The sequence below is a fragment of the Phycomyces blakesleeanus genome (assembly GCF_001638985.1).
Source record: "Phycomyces blakesleeanus NRRL 1555(-) unplaced genomic scaffold PHYBLscaffold_33, whole genome shotgun sequence".
Taxonomy (NCBI): Eukaryota; Fungi; Mucoromycota; class Mucoromycetes; order Mucorales; family Phycomycetaceae; genus Phycomyces; species Phycomyces blakesleeanus.
Genome location: NW_017265163.1, coordinates 289,312 through 308,464, shown reverse-complemented (window position 1 = coordinate 308,464; position 19,153 = coordinate 289,312). Strand labels below are relative to the sequence as shown.

General features: G+C 34.8%; 5 protein-coding genes across 5 annotated transcripts; 2 read left to right on the top strand and 3 right to left on the bottom strand.

The window, feature by feature from the left end:
- Positions 1–873: 873 nt before the first annotated feature.
- PHYBLDRAFT_79757 (hypothetical protein) lies at positions 874–2,483 on the bottom strand. The gene is made up of 5 exons (XM_018443498.1): positions 2,330–2,483; positions 2,141–2,170; positions 1,693–1,854; positions 1,495–1,627; positions 874–1,418 (listed from the first exon to the last, which is right to left on the bottom strand). Exons 1-5 carry the CDS (start codon positions 2,396–2,398, stop codon positions 1,153–1,155), a joined length of 660 nt encoding a protein of 219 aa, XP_018284885.1. The 5' UTR covers positions 2,399–2,483; the 3' UTR covers positions 874–1,152.
- A 639-nt stretch (positions 2,484–3,122) lies between these two features.
- PHYBLDRAFT_174865 (hypothetical protein) lies at positions 3,123–8,255 on the bottom strand (the record flags this gene model as incomplete). Its single annotated transcript, XM_018437363.1, has 14 exons — positions 3,123–3,181; positions 3,396–3,459; positions 3,506–3,616; positions 3,810–4,129; positions 4,411–4,761; positions 4,992–5,162; positions 5,277–5,343; positions 5,497–5,604; positions 5,797–6,075; positions 6,326–6,778; positions 7,090–7,257; positions 7,418–7,482; positions 7,766–7,860; positions 8,143–8,255. The coding sequence occupies 14 exons, from the start codon at positions 8,253–8,255 to the stop codon at positions 3,123–3,125; spliced, it is 2,424 nt and encodes an 807-aa protein (XP_018284884.1).
- A 1,435-nt stretch (positions 8,256–9,690) lies between these two features.
- Positions 9,691–11,509, top strand: PHYBLDRAFT_70166 (hypothetical protein; the record flags this gene model as incomplete). The annotated part of the gene is made up of 5 exons (XM_018442221.1): positions 9,691–9,744; positions 10,742–10,882; positions 10,940–10,965; positions 11,307–11,345; positions 11,428–11,509. The coding sequence occupies 5 exons, from the start codon at positions 9,691–9,693 to the stop codon at positions 11,507–11,509; spliced, it is 342 nt and encodes a 113-aa protein (XP_018284883.1).
- A 305-nt stretch (positions 11,510–11,814) lies between these two features.
- On the top strand, positions 11,815–13,466 carry PHYBLDRAFT_152108 (hypothetical protein; the record flags this gene model as incomplete). Its single annotated transcript, XM_018432840.1, has 8 exons — positions 11,815–11,860; positions 12,013–12,052; positions 12,162–12,236; positions 12,365–12,546; positions 12,658–12,830; positions 12,948–13,029; positions 13,121–13,234; positions 13,321–13,466. 8 exons carry the CDS (start codon positions 11,815–11,817, stop codon positions 13,464–13,466), a joined length of 858 nt encoding a protein of 285 aa, XP_018284882.1.
- Positions 13,467–14,339: 873 nt separating this feature from the next.
- PHYBLDRAFT_137149 (hypothetical protein) lies at positions 14,340–18,663 on the bottom strand. The gene is made up of 7 exons (XM_018429841.1): positions 17,956–18,663; positions 17,489–17,743; positions 17,284–17,371; positions 17,015–17,201; positions 16,256–16,923; positions 15,116–16,154; positions 14,340–15,058 (listed from the first exon to the last, which is right to left on the bottom strand). Exons 1-7 carry the CDS (start codon positions 18,528–18,530, stop codon positions 14,478–14,480), a joined length of 3,393 nt encoding a protein of 1,130 aa, XP_018284881.1. The 5' UTR covers positions 18,531–18,663; the 3' UTR covers positions 14,340–14,477.
- Between the last annotated feature and the right edge of the window lie 490 nt (positions 18,664–19,153).

The window sequence follows — 19,153 nt, the reverse complement described above, 5'->3', positions numbered from 1 at the left end:
TATGGTTTCTGAGTTTATTTGATTAGTATTTGTGTTTGTGTTTGTCAAAGCACGCCACCAAATAAATTGAACCTTTCTTTAATCTCAACCCTCTTCTCCCCCTCTTCTCCGTCTCTTCTCCCCTAATGTTGCTTAATTTGTTTTCATGTTACATTTATATATATAAAACAACAAAATGATCTTTGGTAAATTTTTAAAAAAAAATTGTCTTTCTAATTCGATTCGACAGATAAGTCACCATAGCTTTTAAGAAAAAAAAACATATATATAAAGAGAGAATATTCATTCAAATATATGCAATTTAAAGAAACAAGGGTATCTTTGCATGTATACATCATAAACTTGTGTAGTGTGTGTGTGTGATGTGTGTCAGAATGTGGTGTAGTTTAGGCGGGTAAAATCCAATAAAAATAAGAATTCTGACGGTTTGTAAACCTTTCTTTCTCTCTTTCTTTCATACCCCCTTTTTCTTACTCCTTACTTCTTCCCCCTCTTCCTATCAATAATAATTTATCCTACTTTTCTTTTTTAAGGGTTCATTAATATGTAGTTTTTGTTTTGTTTTTAATTTCCTGCAGATCTTGAGCGCGAAGACCAGTATTCTGTAGAAAACAGCTTTGTAGAAAACTCAACCAAATATGATATGTATACATATAAATATATCGATTTATGTATTTAAAAATAAAAAGAAATATAGAATTGTATTATAGAATATAAGCACCGAGAAAGATAGAGACATAGAAAAAAAGGTAGATAAATAAAGAGGACAAGCCAAAATTAGTTAGTTTAATTATCTATTCTACTTCTTCTCTTTATATGTCTTCCTCAGTCGTTTTTGGTTTTCTTTTGTACGAGAAAAAGAAAGCAAAATGTAGTAATTAAAAAGAAAAAGTTCATTTTTTCTTGCTTTTTTTTATAATAGAAAAAATATGCCAAAAATTGAATTAAAAAAAAGAGGGGGTAGTGAGATAGTGAGAGCGGATTATTTGTTTGTCAGTGAAAAAAAAAGAGGGAAGGTTCCGTTGTTGTTGTTTTTTTTTTGGTTTGGTTTGTTTGATTGCTAGAGAGGGTTTCTTTCGTTATATTTATTAGGACTTCTAACAACTTTTTGTTTGTTCGTTTGTTTGCTGGTTTCTTGGGATTTTCTTTTTCTTAAAGAGCCAATGCAAGGGCGGCACCGGCAGCAGCAATGAACAAGGAGTTCTTGGCAGTGATCTGGACACCAGCACTGTCCTTGGAGACAGTCTGGGAGGCAGCAGCGGAAGAGCCAGAGACGGAAGCAGAGCCAGAAGCCTTACCAGAGGCAGCAGCAGCGTGGGTAGGGACACCAGAGGCGGCAGCAGCAGCGGAACCGGAGGCGGCAGCAGCACCAGAGGCAGCAGCACCGGAAGCAGCAACGCCAGAAGCAGAAGTACCGGCTATACCAAGTCAAAATATACACCCAAAAAAAATTAATTCTCATTTTTCATTTTTCCCAAGAAAAGATATACTTACAAACAACAACGAGAGGAGCGATGGTTCCACCACCAACAAAGTTGAAGACACCAGAGTAGCCCCAGTTGCCAGTGGCAGACTGACCAATACGGAGGGAGTACTTGCCAGAAGCAAAGTCATTGAGGGGGTAAATCTATAGAATTACATAAATACATATATTAAAAAAAAACTAATTCCAAAAGAAAAAAGAAAACTTACATCGAACTTTCCAGCAGAGCAAGCAATGGGGGAAGCGGGGTTGGTCACGTAGGCGACGAGGTTGGCGTTACCAACTTCACCGTTGAGCATTTGGATTTCACAGTTCAAGGCAGCCTCATCAGCAGAAGCGGTCCAGGTAATGTTACCATGACCACCAGCAGTCTAATTAATTAATTAATTAATTAAAAAAAGAAAAAAAAAGAGAATAAGTAAATTGGTACATAAATATATTTAAAAATTGATAAGCTTTGTCTTGTGTGATACACAATTTTATTTTATGAAGTACAGAAATAAACTTATACTGTGGCTAATGATTATATATTTTGATTTGCTTTGATTTTGATTTTGATTTTGATTTGCTTTGATTTGATTCGATACTTTTTTTTTATTGTTTCCTAGTAATTATTATTTCTAATAATAATAACAATATCATTAAGAGAGAACTTACCCAGGTGGAATTAGCCCAGGGAGTGATGAACTAATTGGATGTAATGATTTGAATACAATATATATTGTTAATTCCAATTGTCATATATGTGTATATTCTGTCTCTAATAAAACAAAAATAAACACAAGAAGATATCTATATCTAAAATATGCAGATGAATAGGTAGGTGGATAGAGGTGAAAGACGTACGGTGGCAGCAGAGGCGGTGTTGACGACGGCAGCAAGGACGGCGAGGGTAGAGAAAAAGACAGACTTCATGGTGTAGGTTTATTGAGAGAGAAATTGAGACAAAAAGGAATGGGGTTGTGGGTTGTTTTTGGTAAGGAAAGGGAAGAGATTGGTGGTGAACGAGAGAAACAAAACGAAACTGGTTCACAAAGAGTCGTTTGCTTATATACCCCAAGAAATATTAAAATAAAATATAAAATAGGAAAATGATCAAAGCCAAATAAAAAAAAATTATTGCGGACACGAATCTTAATAAAAAAGAGAAATTCACCTCGTCAAGAAGAATATATATTTATCTACCCAACTCGTGAAATGTCACACTCATAAAAATACATTTTTTTTAAAAGAAAATAAATTATGTCGGTGTCGAAAGAGGAAACAAGAAAGGGCGAGTTGGAAATACCACGTTGTCCTTACAAACCTCCATCTATCTATCTATCTATCTATCTATCTATTTATCTCTCCAGCCTTCAAATAACAAGTATCGTTCAGAAAGTTCAATAAAATAAGAATATTATTGGAAATAAGTGCGCTGAAAAAAAAATCAAATCAAATCAAACCCAAAGCAAGGGTCTTGTCTTTTATTATGATATTTATTAATATACACATATTTAATTCTCTTTAACAACAACAAAAAAAAGAAGTTCTATTGTAATTGAACGCATTAAGGATTAGTTTTCTGTAGGACTCGAGACATTTATGTTATAGTCCGGGAAAAGAAGAAAAGGGTCCTTCTGTTGGTGGTATCTTTAGTTCACCAAGGTAAACTTGTTGTAGGCGCAATGCCCGATCTATACGATGATGGCCAGACGACTAATAAAGATATGTATGAAATAATAACAAGAAAAAAAAATTAGCGGGACAAGACTTAAAAATTCAAATGTCACACAGCAATGTTTCTTGTTGCTGTTTTTTCTTTTTTCTTTTTTCTTTTTGGGTTTCCTTTTTCAAGCTCGGCTTGATTTTGTTACAGGATTAAGCAAAATATATAAAATGTACAGAAAATGCACCAAATGTATAAATGTACCAAGTGTACCAAGTGTACCAAGTGTACTAAGTGTACTAATTGTACCAAATGTATCTATGTATGTCTATACGTAATTTGAAAAAGAAGAATGAAAATAAAAGAGACCTTACCATCTTAGTGAGTGAGCAAAAGAAAGGTTTTCCGATTGTGGTGTCGAGATATGTTACTTGGGTATCGTGAGACATCTTCTTGAACTGTTGAGCAGGTATGTTCAAAATACCCTATTTGTGCAAAGATTAAAAATAAAACCGATACACAAGAAAAAATACATATATAAAAAATAAAATAAAATAAAAATAAAAATAAAGTAAGCATCATCATAAAATAGATAAATAATATATCGTCTTGACTATTTCTACTTATTAAGTTGAGGGATTAGTTTTTGTTTGTTGTTTTTGGAAATCGATTGTTAACCTCTTCACAGCCACTGGCCATAATCATCCCCGTGCCATCGTCTAAGCGCCACTCAAGCCATCCATTCCAACTATTCTCTGCTAATAATTCCATTCGTGGTTTGCTATTCTTATTCTTGAGATTATTACTATTACTACTGGGTTTACTTTCAAAAGCTTGTACAACTTGATTTGGCGTGATGTCGCATCTACAAAATTCACACATCAGCCTGCCTTTTTCATCCATTTCCTCCTGCTCAGATAATAATATCTTTTGTCCAGTTGCTGTTTCAGTTGTTGTTATGGTATCCGATCTGGTAATCGGGTGGAGACAAGCATCGTCTACAAATATATACATAGAAAATTAAAGTTAAATCACCAAGACGTCAATAATTATATTATTAAGTAGCAATAGCAGAGAAATCATATAAGAATCCATAAAGAGAACAAGGAGTAAACACACAAACCACATAAACCATTAAACAGCAATAATTATTCTCCAGTCTTCGTTTTAGGTTTTGTTACCCTTCTTCTACTTCTTCATTTTCTTGTTTCTTTGCAAGTCATCTAATGATCTTGTGTCTATAGCCACCTTGTGTATGTGTATTAGATAGTCTACTTACGAACACTGGTAATGATAGCATCACCTAATCTCCTCGTGCAATGTCCAAATGGGTCATATTCCTCTTGTTCCTGTTCTTGATCTTGTTCTTGCCCAGAGACGTAGTCATATCCAAATCCAAATCCAAATTCATCATCATATTGGTCTTCTTGTTCGCCAGTCTCGTCTAGTCTTGTGAAACTCTCGTTCTCGTCACTCAATACTGCTCTTTCCGGGTCTGTCCTGAGATGCAATTCCCAGCCAACTATATGTATCTCAGCTTGCCAGTGATCGACACCTTCGTAAACACATGCTTTAATCGTTTTTGTGCGTCTAAATTCTGAACTGGTCAATAGGCCAGCGATGAGGGACACTTTGTTGTTGTTGTTGTTGTTGTTGTTGTTATTGTTACATTAAAAAGAGAATTAAGGTCAGTTACACGATTCTTTATTTTGGTTCCATTCCACTTCATAAACAAGAATTGGAATCTCAGGAACCAAAATACATATATCATATACTAGGGTACTAGGGTACTAGGGTACTAGGGTACTAGGATACTATAGTATTAGTATACTATAGTATTAGTATACTAAAGTTACTCACCATTAAAGACCTTTGTTCCACACTGAGCACTTCCATTCACATACCACTGAGGGCCCTTTTCACTCATATGAATGGAAGAAGTACTGAGATCAGACAAGAGAACGTATTGCCCTTCTCTCCACTTTCGCGCCGATCTTCCTACTTCTTCCCACAGTGTCACATCTACTTTTCCTAAAAGCCGACCGACCGACCAATCAAGAAAGAAAGAAAAGAAAAAGCAATTTAATATTGTATTCCAAAAAGCAAAAAAAAAGAGGTACTTGTGATCTAATGTAATCAACTCACCGGTTTCATCCATAATTCGCATAGGATAGCGATCCATAATTTTGCCTTTTGGATCATGAAACAAAGCCTAATGTTTATATATATATGTGTGTGTGTATGTGCGTGAATATGGTTTGGTAACCTTTGTATTAGTTGCCTTGATTCTTTGACTATTTCTTCTTTTTTTTTTAAATAATAATAATAATAATAAAGCAAGGTGGTTAAAACTGCCATATATTACATTATTTCCAAGCGCCACAATTCGTCCAAAGAGTGTAACGTTCAACATGCTTTGTACAAGTTCATTCGTCTTGATACATTTAGGATAACTAGCACAATCCATAAATCCCTATAAAGAAAATACCAATCAGATATGCGCTAAGCCAAAAGCTTTCTTATTTATCCATATATATTTATTTATTTATTATTTCAATTCCGGGTTTCTCTATTTTTATTATTAACTTTTAATGGATATTCTACAAATCCGGGTAGACTGAAAAGAACAAAAGGCAAAAGTATATACTATTTATGTGTGGGTTACCTCTTCATTTCTCGTCATAATTTCATTCTCACGTATAGCTTGTTGGTGATGTTGTGCCCCAATGTTTTTGGATTTTAATGTATATAATGACGATAATAAAGTGTCATAAAAGCTGTTGTTGTTAACCTTGGCTACCTGAGCCAGCTGAGCTTCTTGTTCGGACATAAAGAACAGCACCGTATCTGAAGTGTACTCAAGAATAACATCGGCATATTCTTTTTGACTATTCGTAAGCCGGCCAGTTTGAATACCAGGATTGTACAAACCAATATAATCTCCCTTTTACATTTAAATATATATATATATATTATAATAGATAGTTTGATAGTTGGAATGAAAGAGAAAAAAAAATTACCCCAGAGTATGAATAAAGTGAATTAATAAAATTAATCAACTCCATGCCCTTGGTACCATTGCTCTTCTCTCTTTCTCTCCTCGTTAAATATCATATTTTGCTGCTTATTTCTTTAACCCAAAAACCCAATAAAAAAAAAGAAAAAGAAAACTTGGATGTGACAAGTAAACTTACTCGTTTTATCATTGCAATCAATTTGGTTTGGTCGTCATAAAAGGACAGCATGATCGGTGCATTTTCATTTGTCATGTCTGCAAGGTAAATATCCTCGCGCTTAAGACGCTTGAGATTCGAAGGATCTTCTGTAGCTTCCATTGCAACCACACTGGACGTATGTGTAATATTTTCTATATGTGTAACCTTGAGCCACAAGCTGAATTTTGGCGCATCTGGGTACGTATGAGCTTGAAGATGAGGATGAGACCCAAGGATCGATTGGATCGATTGGATCGAGTGACTGAATTGTTTTGTAATAAAAGGCTTGTCTTTGGCTGTCAATTCAAACATCATGAGTGATGTCGCAGGAACGCGCGCGATTCTGTAAATTGAAGCATATGAAGGATCATCAAAGAGAGAAGGTACAGGCCTGTTAAGTTTGGGTGGACAAATCATTCGAACTTTACGGTCCTAATAATAATGGTAATAGCAATACAATACAATACAATACAATGCAAAATAAAAGTATTAATAAAAAGAACAGGATGTGGTTAGTTAATTAAAGGACATATTTGTTGTTGTTGATTCTACTTGATCACTAATTCTTCTTAATTGAAACACGTATCATTTTTTTTTAATTTTTTTTTGAATGCGACAAGAAGCATATCATCTTTTTCTCTCTTAAGAATTTGGCAGGCTTTTACACAGTTAAAATAAAGGCACACACGCATATGTATGTAGGTATGTAGGTATGTAGGTATGTAATGTAAGGTAAGATGTACCTTTAGAAAAGGAGGCTGACCCTGAAGAGAATATATCTCAGAAGTAGCCAATGCATTGAATTTTGGATGCAAGTACAACTCCAGTGGCATAGAGTCCATCTCAGCTTGAACGGTCAACAGCCGTAATGATTTTTTATAACCCCCTCTCACAGCAAAGGAGAGGAAGATCTTTAGTTAAGGACAAATGATTATTCTTTGCTTGGGTATTATATAAATAAATCTGAACAACCAACCAATACCAATTCCAATGATGGTAATAATAATTATAATAGTAATAGTAATAAAGGATATAAATATTAATTTCTGGGAAACACTCCAACCAAGATACTTTGGCTTCCAAAACCCTTCCTTGGGATTCGTCTTTCTCGTATATAGGTTGAATTTTCGTAGCATCTAATATTTTTATACATCATTTTGTTGTTGTTGCTAAATACACGCACAGAAATACAAACTTGTATTGCCTTTCAGAATAAGTTATTAAATACTCACCCTCTTCAATTCCTCGATTCTTTTTTATAAAATTACGCTCCCACTAATAAAATCCCCCCAAAAAAAAGGTAAACCAAAGTAAAATAAGTCTTGTCAGTTTAAGATCACCCCCTCCTCTATCCACCGCCACAACATCTACTACTATCCCCACTCTCTCCCTATTTTTTTTAAAAGAAAAAATGTAAACTTGCCTGTATCTCAAGATTAGATAATACAGCTGTTTCTGTAAGACCTGTAGAATGTTCCTGAAGAATGGTTGCCAAGGAAACTGCTACCCAAGACCTTTTTATTTTATTTCATTGGTTTATTTCATTGGGTTATTTTATTTCATTTATTAATATCAATATCAATATCAATATCAATTAATGGTAATAATAATATTATTTATATTCATTTTTTATTTTTTTCATTTTTCATAATGGTAATAATAGACAATCGTAATGTAAATGAACATGGTAATTGGTAATTGGCATTGATTTTTATTTTATTTTATTTTATTTTATTTTATTTTATTTTATTTTATTTTATTTTATTCATTTATCATTCTTATTTTAATCTTGTTACCATGGAATCTCTGATATATTGGCTGAACAACTTGCCAGAAAAAATTCATCCTGACTAGTAAAGACTTGTTTGAGTAAGGAATGAGTACGATTAACAGCATCGATAAATTCCATATTGCAAGGAATCTAATCTCAAGAATGTGTAATTGTGTCAAAAGAGGCAAACAATAATAAAAAATAAAAAAGAAATAAAATAAAATTTAAAAAAAAAAAATTGGAGATTTTTACTATATTTGGGCATCTGAACGCGTTCACGTTGCCATGACAAAACCAAAGATTAATTAATATATAAATATACGTATTTATACAGATTTTGTATTATAAATTATCTCATTGGAATTTTGTTTTGATGTGGCTGTCAAGGTGTGGCGCTTACCTTGCTAGAAATTTTAATTTATTCTTTTTTAGTCGGGTCCTTATTATAATTTGACTCGAATTGTCTAAAGTCTTTTTTTTTTTTTTTAAAGCTCAAAAATTGCTTCAACCACCTTCCAATGAATTGTTTCGGTGTATAGAAATTCCTATAAAGCATTTAAATATCCGTATTATCTCATTTGAGCGCCATATCAATTATGTGACTGTATTTAAATAATATAATTATCTGAGCTATGAGCGGAATAAATAGCTGGGGTATAATTAGGTATCAGGTATTAGGTATCAGGGAACCGGGTTAGAAGAAGGCTAATGGCCCGAGTTTTATAACGAGTTTCAATTTTATTTTCGTTGAACTTGGTCCACCCCACGGTTCATTACCATTAGGTCCACCCTTTTCTTTATTTTATTTTTATAAAAGTCAATTTTTATATGTAAAATTAGAAAGACATAAAGATTTATGGGTCTTTTTTTTTTAAAAAAAAATAAACATTATTTTTAAGAAGTTGAACCTTTAATATTTAAGTAGAGAGACCAAAAAGGTGCACTTTAATAGTAGGAGTAGGAGTACTGACAGGATAAGAAGAATATAAAACAAATGAAATTAGATGGTTGTACTGAGAGGGTATATTTACTTCAAAAAAATTATAACTTTATATAAGATAAATCAGATGTGAATTATATTATAATCCGTCTCACAAAAACTTGAGGGAACATTAGCAAACCTAATGGCGTGTTTTTATCTTGGGCTTTCTTTCATCCTCAGGAACCAAAGTTGAATTCCCACCACAGAAATAAAGTAAAATTAAAAGGATTGGATTGGATTGGATTGGATTGGATTTTATGAATGGGTCAGTTCTTAGTACAGCCACAATGATCAGTCTGGTGACTTGCACAGGAGAAGCCTTGTGAATTGATGTCACAGTTCAGCTGCTCCTGCTCCTGCTTCTGTTGTCGTTGTTGTTGTTGTTTTGTTGGGCATATGTATATAATACTCTTAATAATAATAGTTATAATAATAAGAGTACCTATTTAAAGCAAGAACGCTTACTAGACAAATCTATTTACAGGTAGGTCAAAAGAATATATAACTGAACGCAATAGACTACATATTTATGCATATCAGAATGGGTTTCTCTATAAATTAAACGAGATTATAATGATTTAATCTGAAAATATGTGTAATCTTGCTCATCAAGGACATTCGATATTTCAACCCAATAACTGGAAAGTAGAGTCACACAGTGCTTTTTATTAGTCTTTTTCTCTTTTTTTTTTAAAAAAAAAACCAGAAAATCAAAGAAATTCTGACTAAGGAAGCCTTCTGTTTTTTTTTAAGAAAAAAGGAATTTCCCCTATTGACATTAATATTTTAATTGATTTAACAACGTCTATTATTATCATTATTATCCTTGACTTTAATATTCTATTTTTAAAAGATATGTTTCAAAATAAGTTTCATATTGTACAATTACAATTACAATTACAATTAATATTAAATATTGCTTTTTTTTTAATATGCAAAGAGAGAGAGAGAGAGAGAGAGATAAGTAAGGGGTTTGTGTAGAAATTTGAGTCAGTGGAGGAATTAAAAACAAAAAACCAGATAGAATACATGGCTAAGACTTGAATGATTAAATATTCCAGGCTGTCGGATATCTTTGTATTTACTTGAGAGGGAAATATATATTTTTTGTTATATTTTATGGTTATTGTTAAGGAGGGGGTATGAGAGAAATAGAGGAGAAAAACATTTGGACGTTTATCTTTTGTGCCTTTTTTATTTATTTATTTTTATTATTTGTAAGTCTTGAGCATTTTCATTTTGTCTCCTTGTTTTGCTGATACTAAGGAGGCGAACGTGTTTTCTAGCAGTGTTGTACTATAATCATATTAATGCGCTTTTTTTCTCTCTTTATTGTCCTTGTAATAGTATACATATTTGTGTTTTTTTTTTTGCATTTTGTTTTGTTTATTTCCTTGTTACTGATATTGTTGTAAACCTTATATTCAATTAGGATGATCTGAATTAAGCTCAATAATTTGATATTAATAATATTAATAATATTAATGATATTAATGATATTTCTATTAATTTTGATATTAACATTAATATTAGCATTAGAATTAGAATTAACATTAACATTATTGTGACCACCATTATATTTAGGACAAAGTATATTTATATATTTATATATGTATATATTAATATATTGGCATATGTGTAGCACATCCACAGTGTTCCAGGGTCCGTTGTAGCTCTAGACAGATACAAGCCCTTTTTTTTTGTAGTTTATATGTTTAAAGAGCTGTCATATTTTGTCTCAAGGAATTTTGTTTTTGACTTTATGGTTTTATCTTACTGCAAAGTATATATATATATATATATATATTTGTACACCCCAAAATAAATAAATAAATAAAAGAATATCAAAGAAGTTATTCGTATCTCGTAACATTTGATACTTAAAAATTCAATGCAATGTCGGTTTATATACATATATCTCTTTCTGCGCGTGCATGAGTGCATTGGTAGATGAACGAGTTTGCGGATAAGTGCTATAGATGCTTAAGGCTATTAATATCATATTATGTATCATTATAGAATCAAAGAAAAAAAAAGAAAAATGCCACGGAGATTTATATATATATTTGTAAAGAGAGAAGAAGGGACAGAAGGAGAAGGGGGGAAAATATGAAGTGAAAGTGAAAGTGAAAGTGAAAGTGAATTTATTACATATATATATTGACCATGGAATAAGATAAACTATACAAAAACATAGATGTATATAGATCAAAGCGTGGTCAGACGAAAAGAGGGTTCCAAACAAGGTATACAAAAGACCTTGATTTTCTCACATTAGCAATTCAATTAAAATACACAATCTTATTACACAATCTTAATCTATAAAAGGTCAAAAGCCGAACACTTTGGAGGAGGACAGCCTCTTTGGATAATAACCAGTGTACCTGTGTATCCACAAAATTATACCTAAAGATAAAAATAAAATCTAAAATCTAAAATATATATATATATATATATATATCTATATATGCATTACGGAAATATAAATACAAGTACAAAATAATAATTATTGTAGTATTTAAGAAATATTTTCTCTTGTTCATCTTTTACTGTTTTGCTCTTCTTCTTACTTCTTTTGCTCTATACTTCTTCTCTCGCTTTTAATTCCGAATATCAAAAACGATACCAATTCCAAGTCCAATATACATAAAACAAAAAAGAACAGAAACCAAGCACACCAATCACACTAGATAAACAAGCTCTCGGGAAGCAAAAATGCAAATCAAAGACAAAGTGGTATTAGTATACGGTGGTACCTCAGGTAAGAATAGATAGATAACTATTACTAATCATCACAATACTAAACTTTGTCTACCTTTTTGTTTTCTATTATTTCTTACTTTGTACCTTTTATCCTTGCTCTATTATTGTGGACTATATATATATATATATATATATATATATTGGTTTTAGGAATCGGCAAAGAGCTTGTTTGTAAATTATTGAAATTAGGGTAAGATTAAACTCGGTTACATAATATTTTCAATCTTATAAATATTAAAGAAGCAACAAACCAATATATGTATATTCATAATTCTTTTTTATTTCTATTTCTTTTACAGAGCCTATGTTGTATTTACTGGAAGAAACCAAAAAAATGGCGACGATTTGAAAGAGGAACTTATTAAAGAGATAAGGTAATAAGAGAGAAAGAAAGAAAGAGAGAATCATACATTTGGAAGGAACAAAGGCGGTATAGTCAGATGCTAACCAAAATATATGTATGTTTATACTTGTATAAATATCGTAATTATCTTTTATACAGCAGTAAAGATGAGGAATCCGATGATTCAAGAGTCCTTTACCATAAATGTGACATAACCGACTGGCCATCTCACATATTGATTTATTCAGAAGTCAAAGAGAAACTAGGAAAATCAATTGATATCGTAATTGTTGTGGCTGGTATGATGGACAGCTCAAGTATCATTGATGATTCTGAACAAGGTTAGTCGATCAATTGATTTCATTTACTATAAAGAATAATAAGGAACAATCTATACTTTTTACCGCTCATTTGCATTTATCTAATAATGTCTTTCTTTGGTATGAATTTAGATGGGATATATCGCACTATTGAGGTTAATCTGACAGGCGCTGCAAAAGCAAATCGAGTGGCAATTCAACATTTCCTAAAGGAGAAGAAGGCAGGGTGCGTGATCAATACCTCGTCGATCTTTGGTCTCTGTGCTGCCCCACTTGGCCCGCTTTATGCAGCATCCAAGCATGGTGTAAGTAACGATGTTATTGGTTGTAATTGGAAAACCCCTATATCTTTCTGTCTGTGTGAATGCGTGTGTATATGAGCGTATTTCTTAATTAATATTGTTTTTGGATAATCAATGTAGATTATTGGACTCACCAAAAGCTACGGAAATCTATTCAGATCCACTGATATCAGAGTAAACTGTGTCGCACCTCATTTTGTTGGTAAGTATATATTATATCATTTTTAGCTATTATTGTACTTGTTTAACATTTTCTTTATTTCTTTATTTCTTTTGTGCGTGCGTGTAACCAGAGACACCTATGCTAGCCTATGGATCAAAGACAGTTGTTGATAAATTCGGAACGATCACAATGGATAATTGTATAGACGCGTATCTACGCCTGATTGAAGATGATACTTTGAATGGTAAACAACACAAACATGGTGTGCTTATACTAGAGTGGGTTTGGAATTGAAGTCTAATCAAGTGTGTGGCATTTTCACTTTTATAGGAGATATCTTGACCATATCTACCGAAAAGTCTTATGTTGAGAAACGTTATGGAGATGAAATTCAGGAGAGACTTGACAGAGTGTGCAAAAAGCGCAGAGAAGGAGAGTTAGATAAAATCCGCGACAAGTTTGGCTATCCAAATTAAAAACCATACATATACAGATACACAGATACACAGCTACACAGCTACACAAATAAATACATACAAATTCATATATAAAACAAAAAAAAAACAAAGTCTTTACTTCATGATGTGTTTCTTTTATTGGCAATACACCACACTACACAATCCTTCTGCAAATCACTTTTGAAAACCCCCTTTGCAAGTCACTCTATTTCCTTTCAAATTGTCATTCATTGAACCTCTTGACTGTCAATACATTTCTGCACTAAATTCTTCTTCAGAAATCATAATAATTTTGTTCTTGTTTTGATAAGAAAAAAAAACAAGATCTTCAAGGCAAATTCATAAACTATACCCTATATCATATATACTCAATAGATATATATATAATGCCTTTTTAAAAGAAGGAAAGAAGAAGAGGGAAATATAATGGGTTTAATTCAATACGATTTGATTCATTATTTTTTATTTTTATTTGGTAATCCCATTTATAGAGAAGAGAAGCGTGCATCTTTTGAATAAAGATGTTATATCCAGAGAGAGCAAAATATATGTGTATAAAAAAAAATTAAAAGGCTTCCTAAACAAGCAAACGGGAGAGACAACGACTGGCCCTAACAGGGAGGGGGTGGAAACGCAAAATGGCCCAAGCTAAACTCTCCTCCCCCCCAAAAAAAGTAACAAAAAATAACAGATGAAAGAAAGAAAGAATGAAAGAAAGAAGAATAGAAAAGAAAAGAAAAGAAAAGAAAAGAAAAGAAAAGAAAAGGTACCCTAGATTGCCTTCCACATCTCTATCTTTCTCTCTCTCTCTCTCTTTCTCTCTTGCTCTCACTTCTTCTTTACTTCCTCTTCTTCTGCTTCACCATCATCATCATCTGTATCCTTCAATCTCGGGTTGGCAACCTCTATTTCCTTTCTTATCCTTTTCATTTCTTCTCGTGTCTTGTCTTGTCTTCCCTTTCTTTCTTTCTTTCTTTCATTCTTTCTTTCATTCCTTCCTTCTTTGTTTCTTTGCTGCCTCTCTTTTCTTTAATACTGGGTGTATGCCTGGCTTGCCTGGCTTCTCAAATCAAAGTCTTGACTCATCATGGAAGACACATCTTGAGACTTGTAATCATCAAAACCATAGCTCATACTGTCTTGAGTCATCATACCCTGAGGTTGAGTATTTGTCTGACTGGCCATGTCAGTCATCATACGCAAACGATCACTCTGAGACAACGCAAGCCCAATCGATGCCTGGCTACTGTAAAGATTTTGAGATGCAGCTCCTCCTGCTCCATTTGCACTACCAGCAGCAGCAGCACCACTACCACTACCAGACCCACTACCTCCGGATCCCCCGGGTCCTCCCATCTGCCATCCAAACGAATGGGTTGCAAAGGTCGACGAACCAGGAATATAGCGAGATGTCTGGCTCTCGGTTATTGTGTTCTGGCGCATGTTCTTACGGTTAAACACACTCGATTGAGAAAGATCCTGTGTAAATGGTCCACTTGCAGACGGGATGAATGGAATGTTGAATTGCGAAGAAGGGAAAGAGCCAAGATCTGATGGAATGTAACCCACAGGTCCATGTGTCTGCATAAAGTCCTGGTCATAACCTCCACCTCTTGCTGCTCCACTGCCTCCACCGCTGCCGCCATTGCCACTACCATTGCCGCCACCATTACCACCACGGCGGTTCTCGCTTGCCAAGGGAGGACGCGAAAAAGCTTCTCTGGCATCAATCTGATGAGCCAATCCTTGACTAAACTTATCGTCTTTGCGGTAAGCCTTACGAGGCCGGCTGAACTGGATCATCGACACTCGCAAGTTGTTCAGTGCACCGTCTACCAAACAGCCCTTTTCCTTGTAGTGGACCAGCAGGTGATGCCACAAAGGATGTTTGCTTAGAACCTTTGGATTGCCGAGAATCACAACACCGTATTTGGCACGAGTCAAGGCTACATTCAATCTACGAGGATCACTCAAAAAGCCAATGCCCTGGTGCTCATTGCTGCGCACACAACTCAAGATAATGTAGTCCTTTTCACGACCCTGGAATGCATCCACACTGGCAACTTCGATCTCCTTGTAGAGATCCTTACGGAGCGAACCGTTGAACTGCATGTACTGAACAATGTACGATCTCTGGCCTTCATAAGGAGTCACGACACCGATCTGAGAAGGAAGGATACCTGCTTTCATAAACCTCGTCACGATCTTTTCGCAGTTTGAGGCCTCGGTACGGTTGAGATAAGAGGTTCCGGATGTCGAGATTTCTTCGTTGCCTAGATTGACGTAGAACATCATGGGTGTCTCTGGAACAGGCCAAGGGAAGTCGACATTCTTTCGCAGACGTTCTTGTGTGGTAATGCCGTTCTGTAAAGTACCCTCATAAAACATGTTGCTCGGGAATTCTGATAGACAGGGGTGCATACGGTATTGGACCTGAAGACGGATAGGACGGATGCCGAGGATAACCAGACGCTCGAACAAAGACTGGCACAGACCAGCACGGGCAGCCTTTTTGTTCATGATGACCGGACCCAATTGCTGATGATCACCAACCAACACAACCTGTTTACAGCCCAACACAAGCGGAATCATACACTCTGGCTCTGATGCCTGAGTCGCCTCATCGATAAGCACAGTTCTGAATCTCAATTTGGATACACGAGGGTCACCGGCACCAACTGAAGTACAGCAAATAACATCAGCGTTCTACATATAATTATTATTATTTAAATAAAGTAAAGGTAAATGTTTGTAAAAACAACAAATGGACACATACGCACACACGTATATATATATTTATACCTTACCTGTAAAATTTCCTTTTCGCATGCGCGCTTGAGAGACTTGTACTTCTTTTCATCAGACGCACTCAATTCTCCTTGCTCACGCTTTAACATGATCAACTTTTGCAATTCGACATTTGTGTCGTTGTTCAATACTTGTTCGTGGAGGGTCAAGAAAGACACAGGCGAATCAAGTTCTTCGCGGGATTTTGCAGTCACTCTGACGACCTTGAGACCGGTCTGATGGATTTTTTCGGACAGCTGGTCGACGGCTACGTTGGAGGGTGCACAAACCAGGACCTGGCCAGGATTCATCTTGGCGAGGTGGTAGACAATCGAGGCCGATGTGACGGTCTTTCCGGTTCCAGGAGGGCCTTGGATGAGGTTAAGAGGGCGTTGGAGGACTGATTTGACAGCATAGACCTGAGAGTGGTTGAGTTCGGGCAGGTTTGGTGCAGAGAATCGCTTGGGCATCTGAGTCTTGAGCACCTGTGGCTCGACATCGTGTCCAAGAAGTCTGTGGTAAATGTAACCACTGACACTAGTCTCGTCTACGGCAAAGGTACGCATGGCAAGCTGCATGCGATCGAAACTGGTTGATTTCCAGACAAAGTCTACCGAAAAGTTGTGGGTGCATTCGACAGGTGCGCGATCGAGCAGGCGTAATTCAAGAGCAACTTCATCGCTGACATCTAATTAAACCAAAAATAAAAGATAAGAAGAGTAATAGCCATAAGTAGATAAATCAAATATATAGATATAATTCAAGTAAGATATACTTACTGTTGGGAATCTTGATGACGTGACCAACTCCTTCCCATGGTTCGTGCAATTCACCGCGGTAACGAAGACGAAGTTCATCTCCAACTGCAAGTTTGACTTCTCCCATCTCGAGTTTGGGGAAATAGAACCATGCGATATTCTTTTGATTGAGACCCACATCCCATCTTACTACAATATCATCACAAGTCTACACCCACAAATAACATTGATTAGTATTATAATACTTTCATCTTCTTTTCCTTTGAGTAGTCCTTTTCTTTTTTGCTTACCTGAGATTCCTTTAATTTTCTGTCATAATCAGCTTCCATTTTTACAAGTGGTCCACAGATATTTTGATATTGGTAAGCATCTTCATATCTATATTATTGTTATTAATATTAATATTAGTTTAAATATATATATAAAAGCATAGTATACTCCTTTTTCTTTTTATCAGAAACAATCCACAATGATATCAATTGAAGAAGAAATTACCTTAATAAAATAGGATGAGGTTCATCATCGACACCTGGTTTCTCCAAATCCTCTAGGGTTGCTTCGCTGTTCTCTTTCCATAACTCTTCTAGTTTGTTGATCTGTTGGGAGGTGATTTGGCGAGCACGGAGTTGTTCCTGTTCAGAAGGTATCTTGACCAACCAAGTGAGGAAGCAACGATCACCAATCAGGGGCATCCATTGAGTTGTGTCCCAATTCATGTCTTTTGAAGAAGGCACGGCTGCACAAGGTTGTCTAAGAACAATTTTTTTTATGTCACTCAAAATATATCTATATATCTTACACCAATACACACATTTGTACATATTTTATATGCCTGTCTTTATGTGTTTGTGCTTGTGTATATGTTTATCTACCCATCTATCTAAGTATTTATCACAAGCACAAACACAAACACAAACACACGTACAAATGTGTGTTTTATCGAATTGTGTTGTCTAACCTACCTGCAGAGAAGAACAACAACGGTATCGCTCTTGGCAGGGATAAAGCCAAGCAAGAAAACGTTTCTGCATCCACAATTGTAGCACTCTAGGACTGTTTCTCCCAAGGGTGATTCGGGGTGGAGCATAACCTCCTTGTGCTTGGCACGTACTAGATGGTTGATGATGTGCGATCCAGAAGTGTGGCCTCTAGCATTACAGAACCAGCGGTCACATGTCACGCATTTTACAACGGATGCAGGTGCGTGAATACCGCAGTAATTGCAAGCATGACTTGGTAGGTCTTTTTCTTCAAGGGGACCCAAGCCTTCTCCAAAGGCATCAAAGTCGTCCGTGTCTTCAAACTGGAATTCGTTTACGAATGAGGCCGTTCCGTTGGCCTTTGCATTTTCGCTTTCGTCTGTCTGAGTCAGGTTTCCAAGGGACAGGGCAGCGAGAGAGAGATCAGGTTCGGGATCGTGGCGATCTGTCTTGGTCTGCTGAGTGAAATCATTGTAGTCGTATTGAGAGGTTTGGGTGTCGGCTGAATATTCTAGAAACGTAAAGTCATCCTGAGATGCAGCCTCAAAATGGTCCATTGTCTTTTTGTTTTATTTTTTGCTTTTGTTTTATTCTCTTTGTTGTTATTGTTGTTGGCGTTATTTATTTATATTTTTGGTGTTACTAAATGTTCTTGTGGTATTCTATTAAAGAAATGTCTATGGATTTTACAAGACAAGAAGGATAACAACAGCAACAATAAATAATAAAATAATAAAATAATAAAATAAAAAATAAAAATAAAAAATAAAAATATTATATTTTATATTATAATTTAAATTCTGTATATATTCTGTAGTAGGTATTATAAAGAAGGTAAATTTAATATATAGAAAATATTAAGAACAAAGAGAGAGAGAGAAAGAAAGAAAAATAATAGTCTCATGACGTAACTACCTGTCGAGGGGGGGTTTTTCTTTTATCCTTCTTCTTCTTCTTTACTTTCGCCTTTTTGCCTTTTTGCCTTTTTGCTTTCTAGTATGATATATGCAACCAAAAATGGCAGAATTTCTATATATTGCGGTTATTAAACATGTTAATATGTGCATTATGCCTTTGTCGTTGTCTTTGTTCAATTTTTAAAAAAGAAACAAAGATAATTGGCTTAAATTATAAAAGGGATATGATTGAGGGAGAGGGGGTTTATTATTGATTATGTATT

Excerpts from the sequence above, each read along its gene's own strand:
- PHYBLDRAFT_79757 (XM_018443498.1), bottom strand. The coding sequence starts at position 2,398 with ATGAAGTCTGTCTTTTTCTCTACCCTCGCCGTCCTTGCTGCCGTCGTC. Across the intron at positions 1,628-1,692 it reads GCTCTGCTGGAAAGTTCGAT|ATTTACCCCCTCAATGACTT; the intron begins GTAAGTTTTCTT and ends GTAATTCTATAG. Across the intron at positions 1,419-1,494 it reads CGCTCCTCTCGTTGTTGTTT|CCGGTACTTCTGCTTCTGGC; the intron begins GTAAGTATATCT and ends GACTTGGTATAG.
- PHYBLDRAFT_137149 (XM_018429841.1), bottom strand. The coding sequence starts at position 18,530 with ATGGACCATTTTGAGGCTGCATCTCAGGATGACTTTACGTTTCTAGAA. Across the intron at positions 17,202-17,283 it reads GAAAATTAAAGGAATCTCAG|ACTTGTGATGATATTGTAGT; the intron begins GTAAGCAAAAAA and ends TTGTGGGTGTAG. Across the intron at positions 16,155-16,255 it reads GCGAAAAGGAAATTTTACAG|AACGCTGATGTTATTTGCTG; the intron begins GTAAGGTATAAA and ends AATTATATGTAG.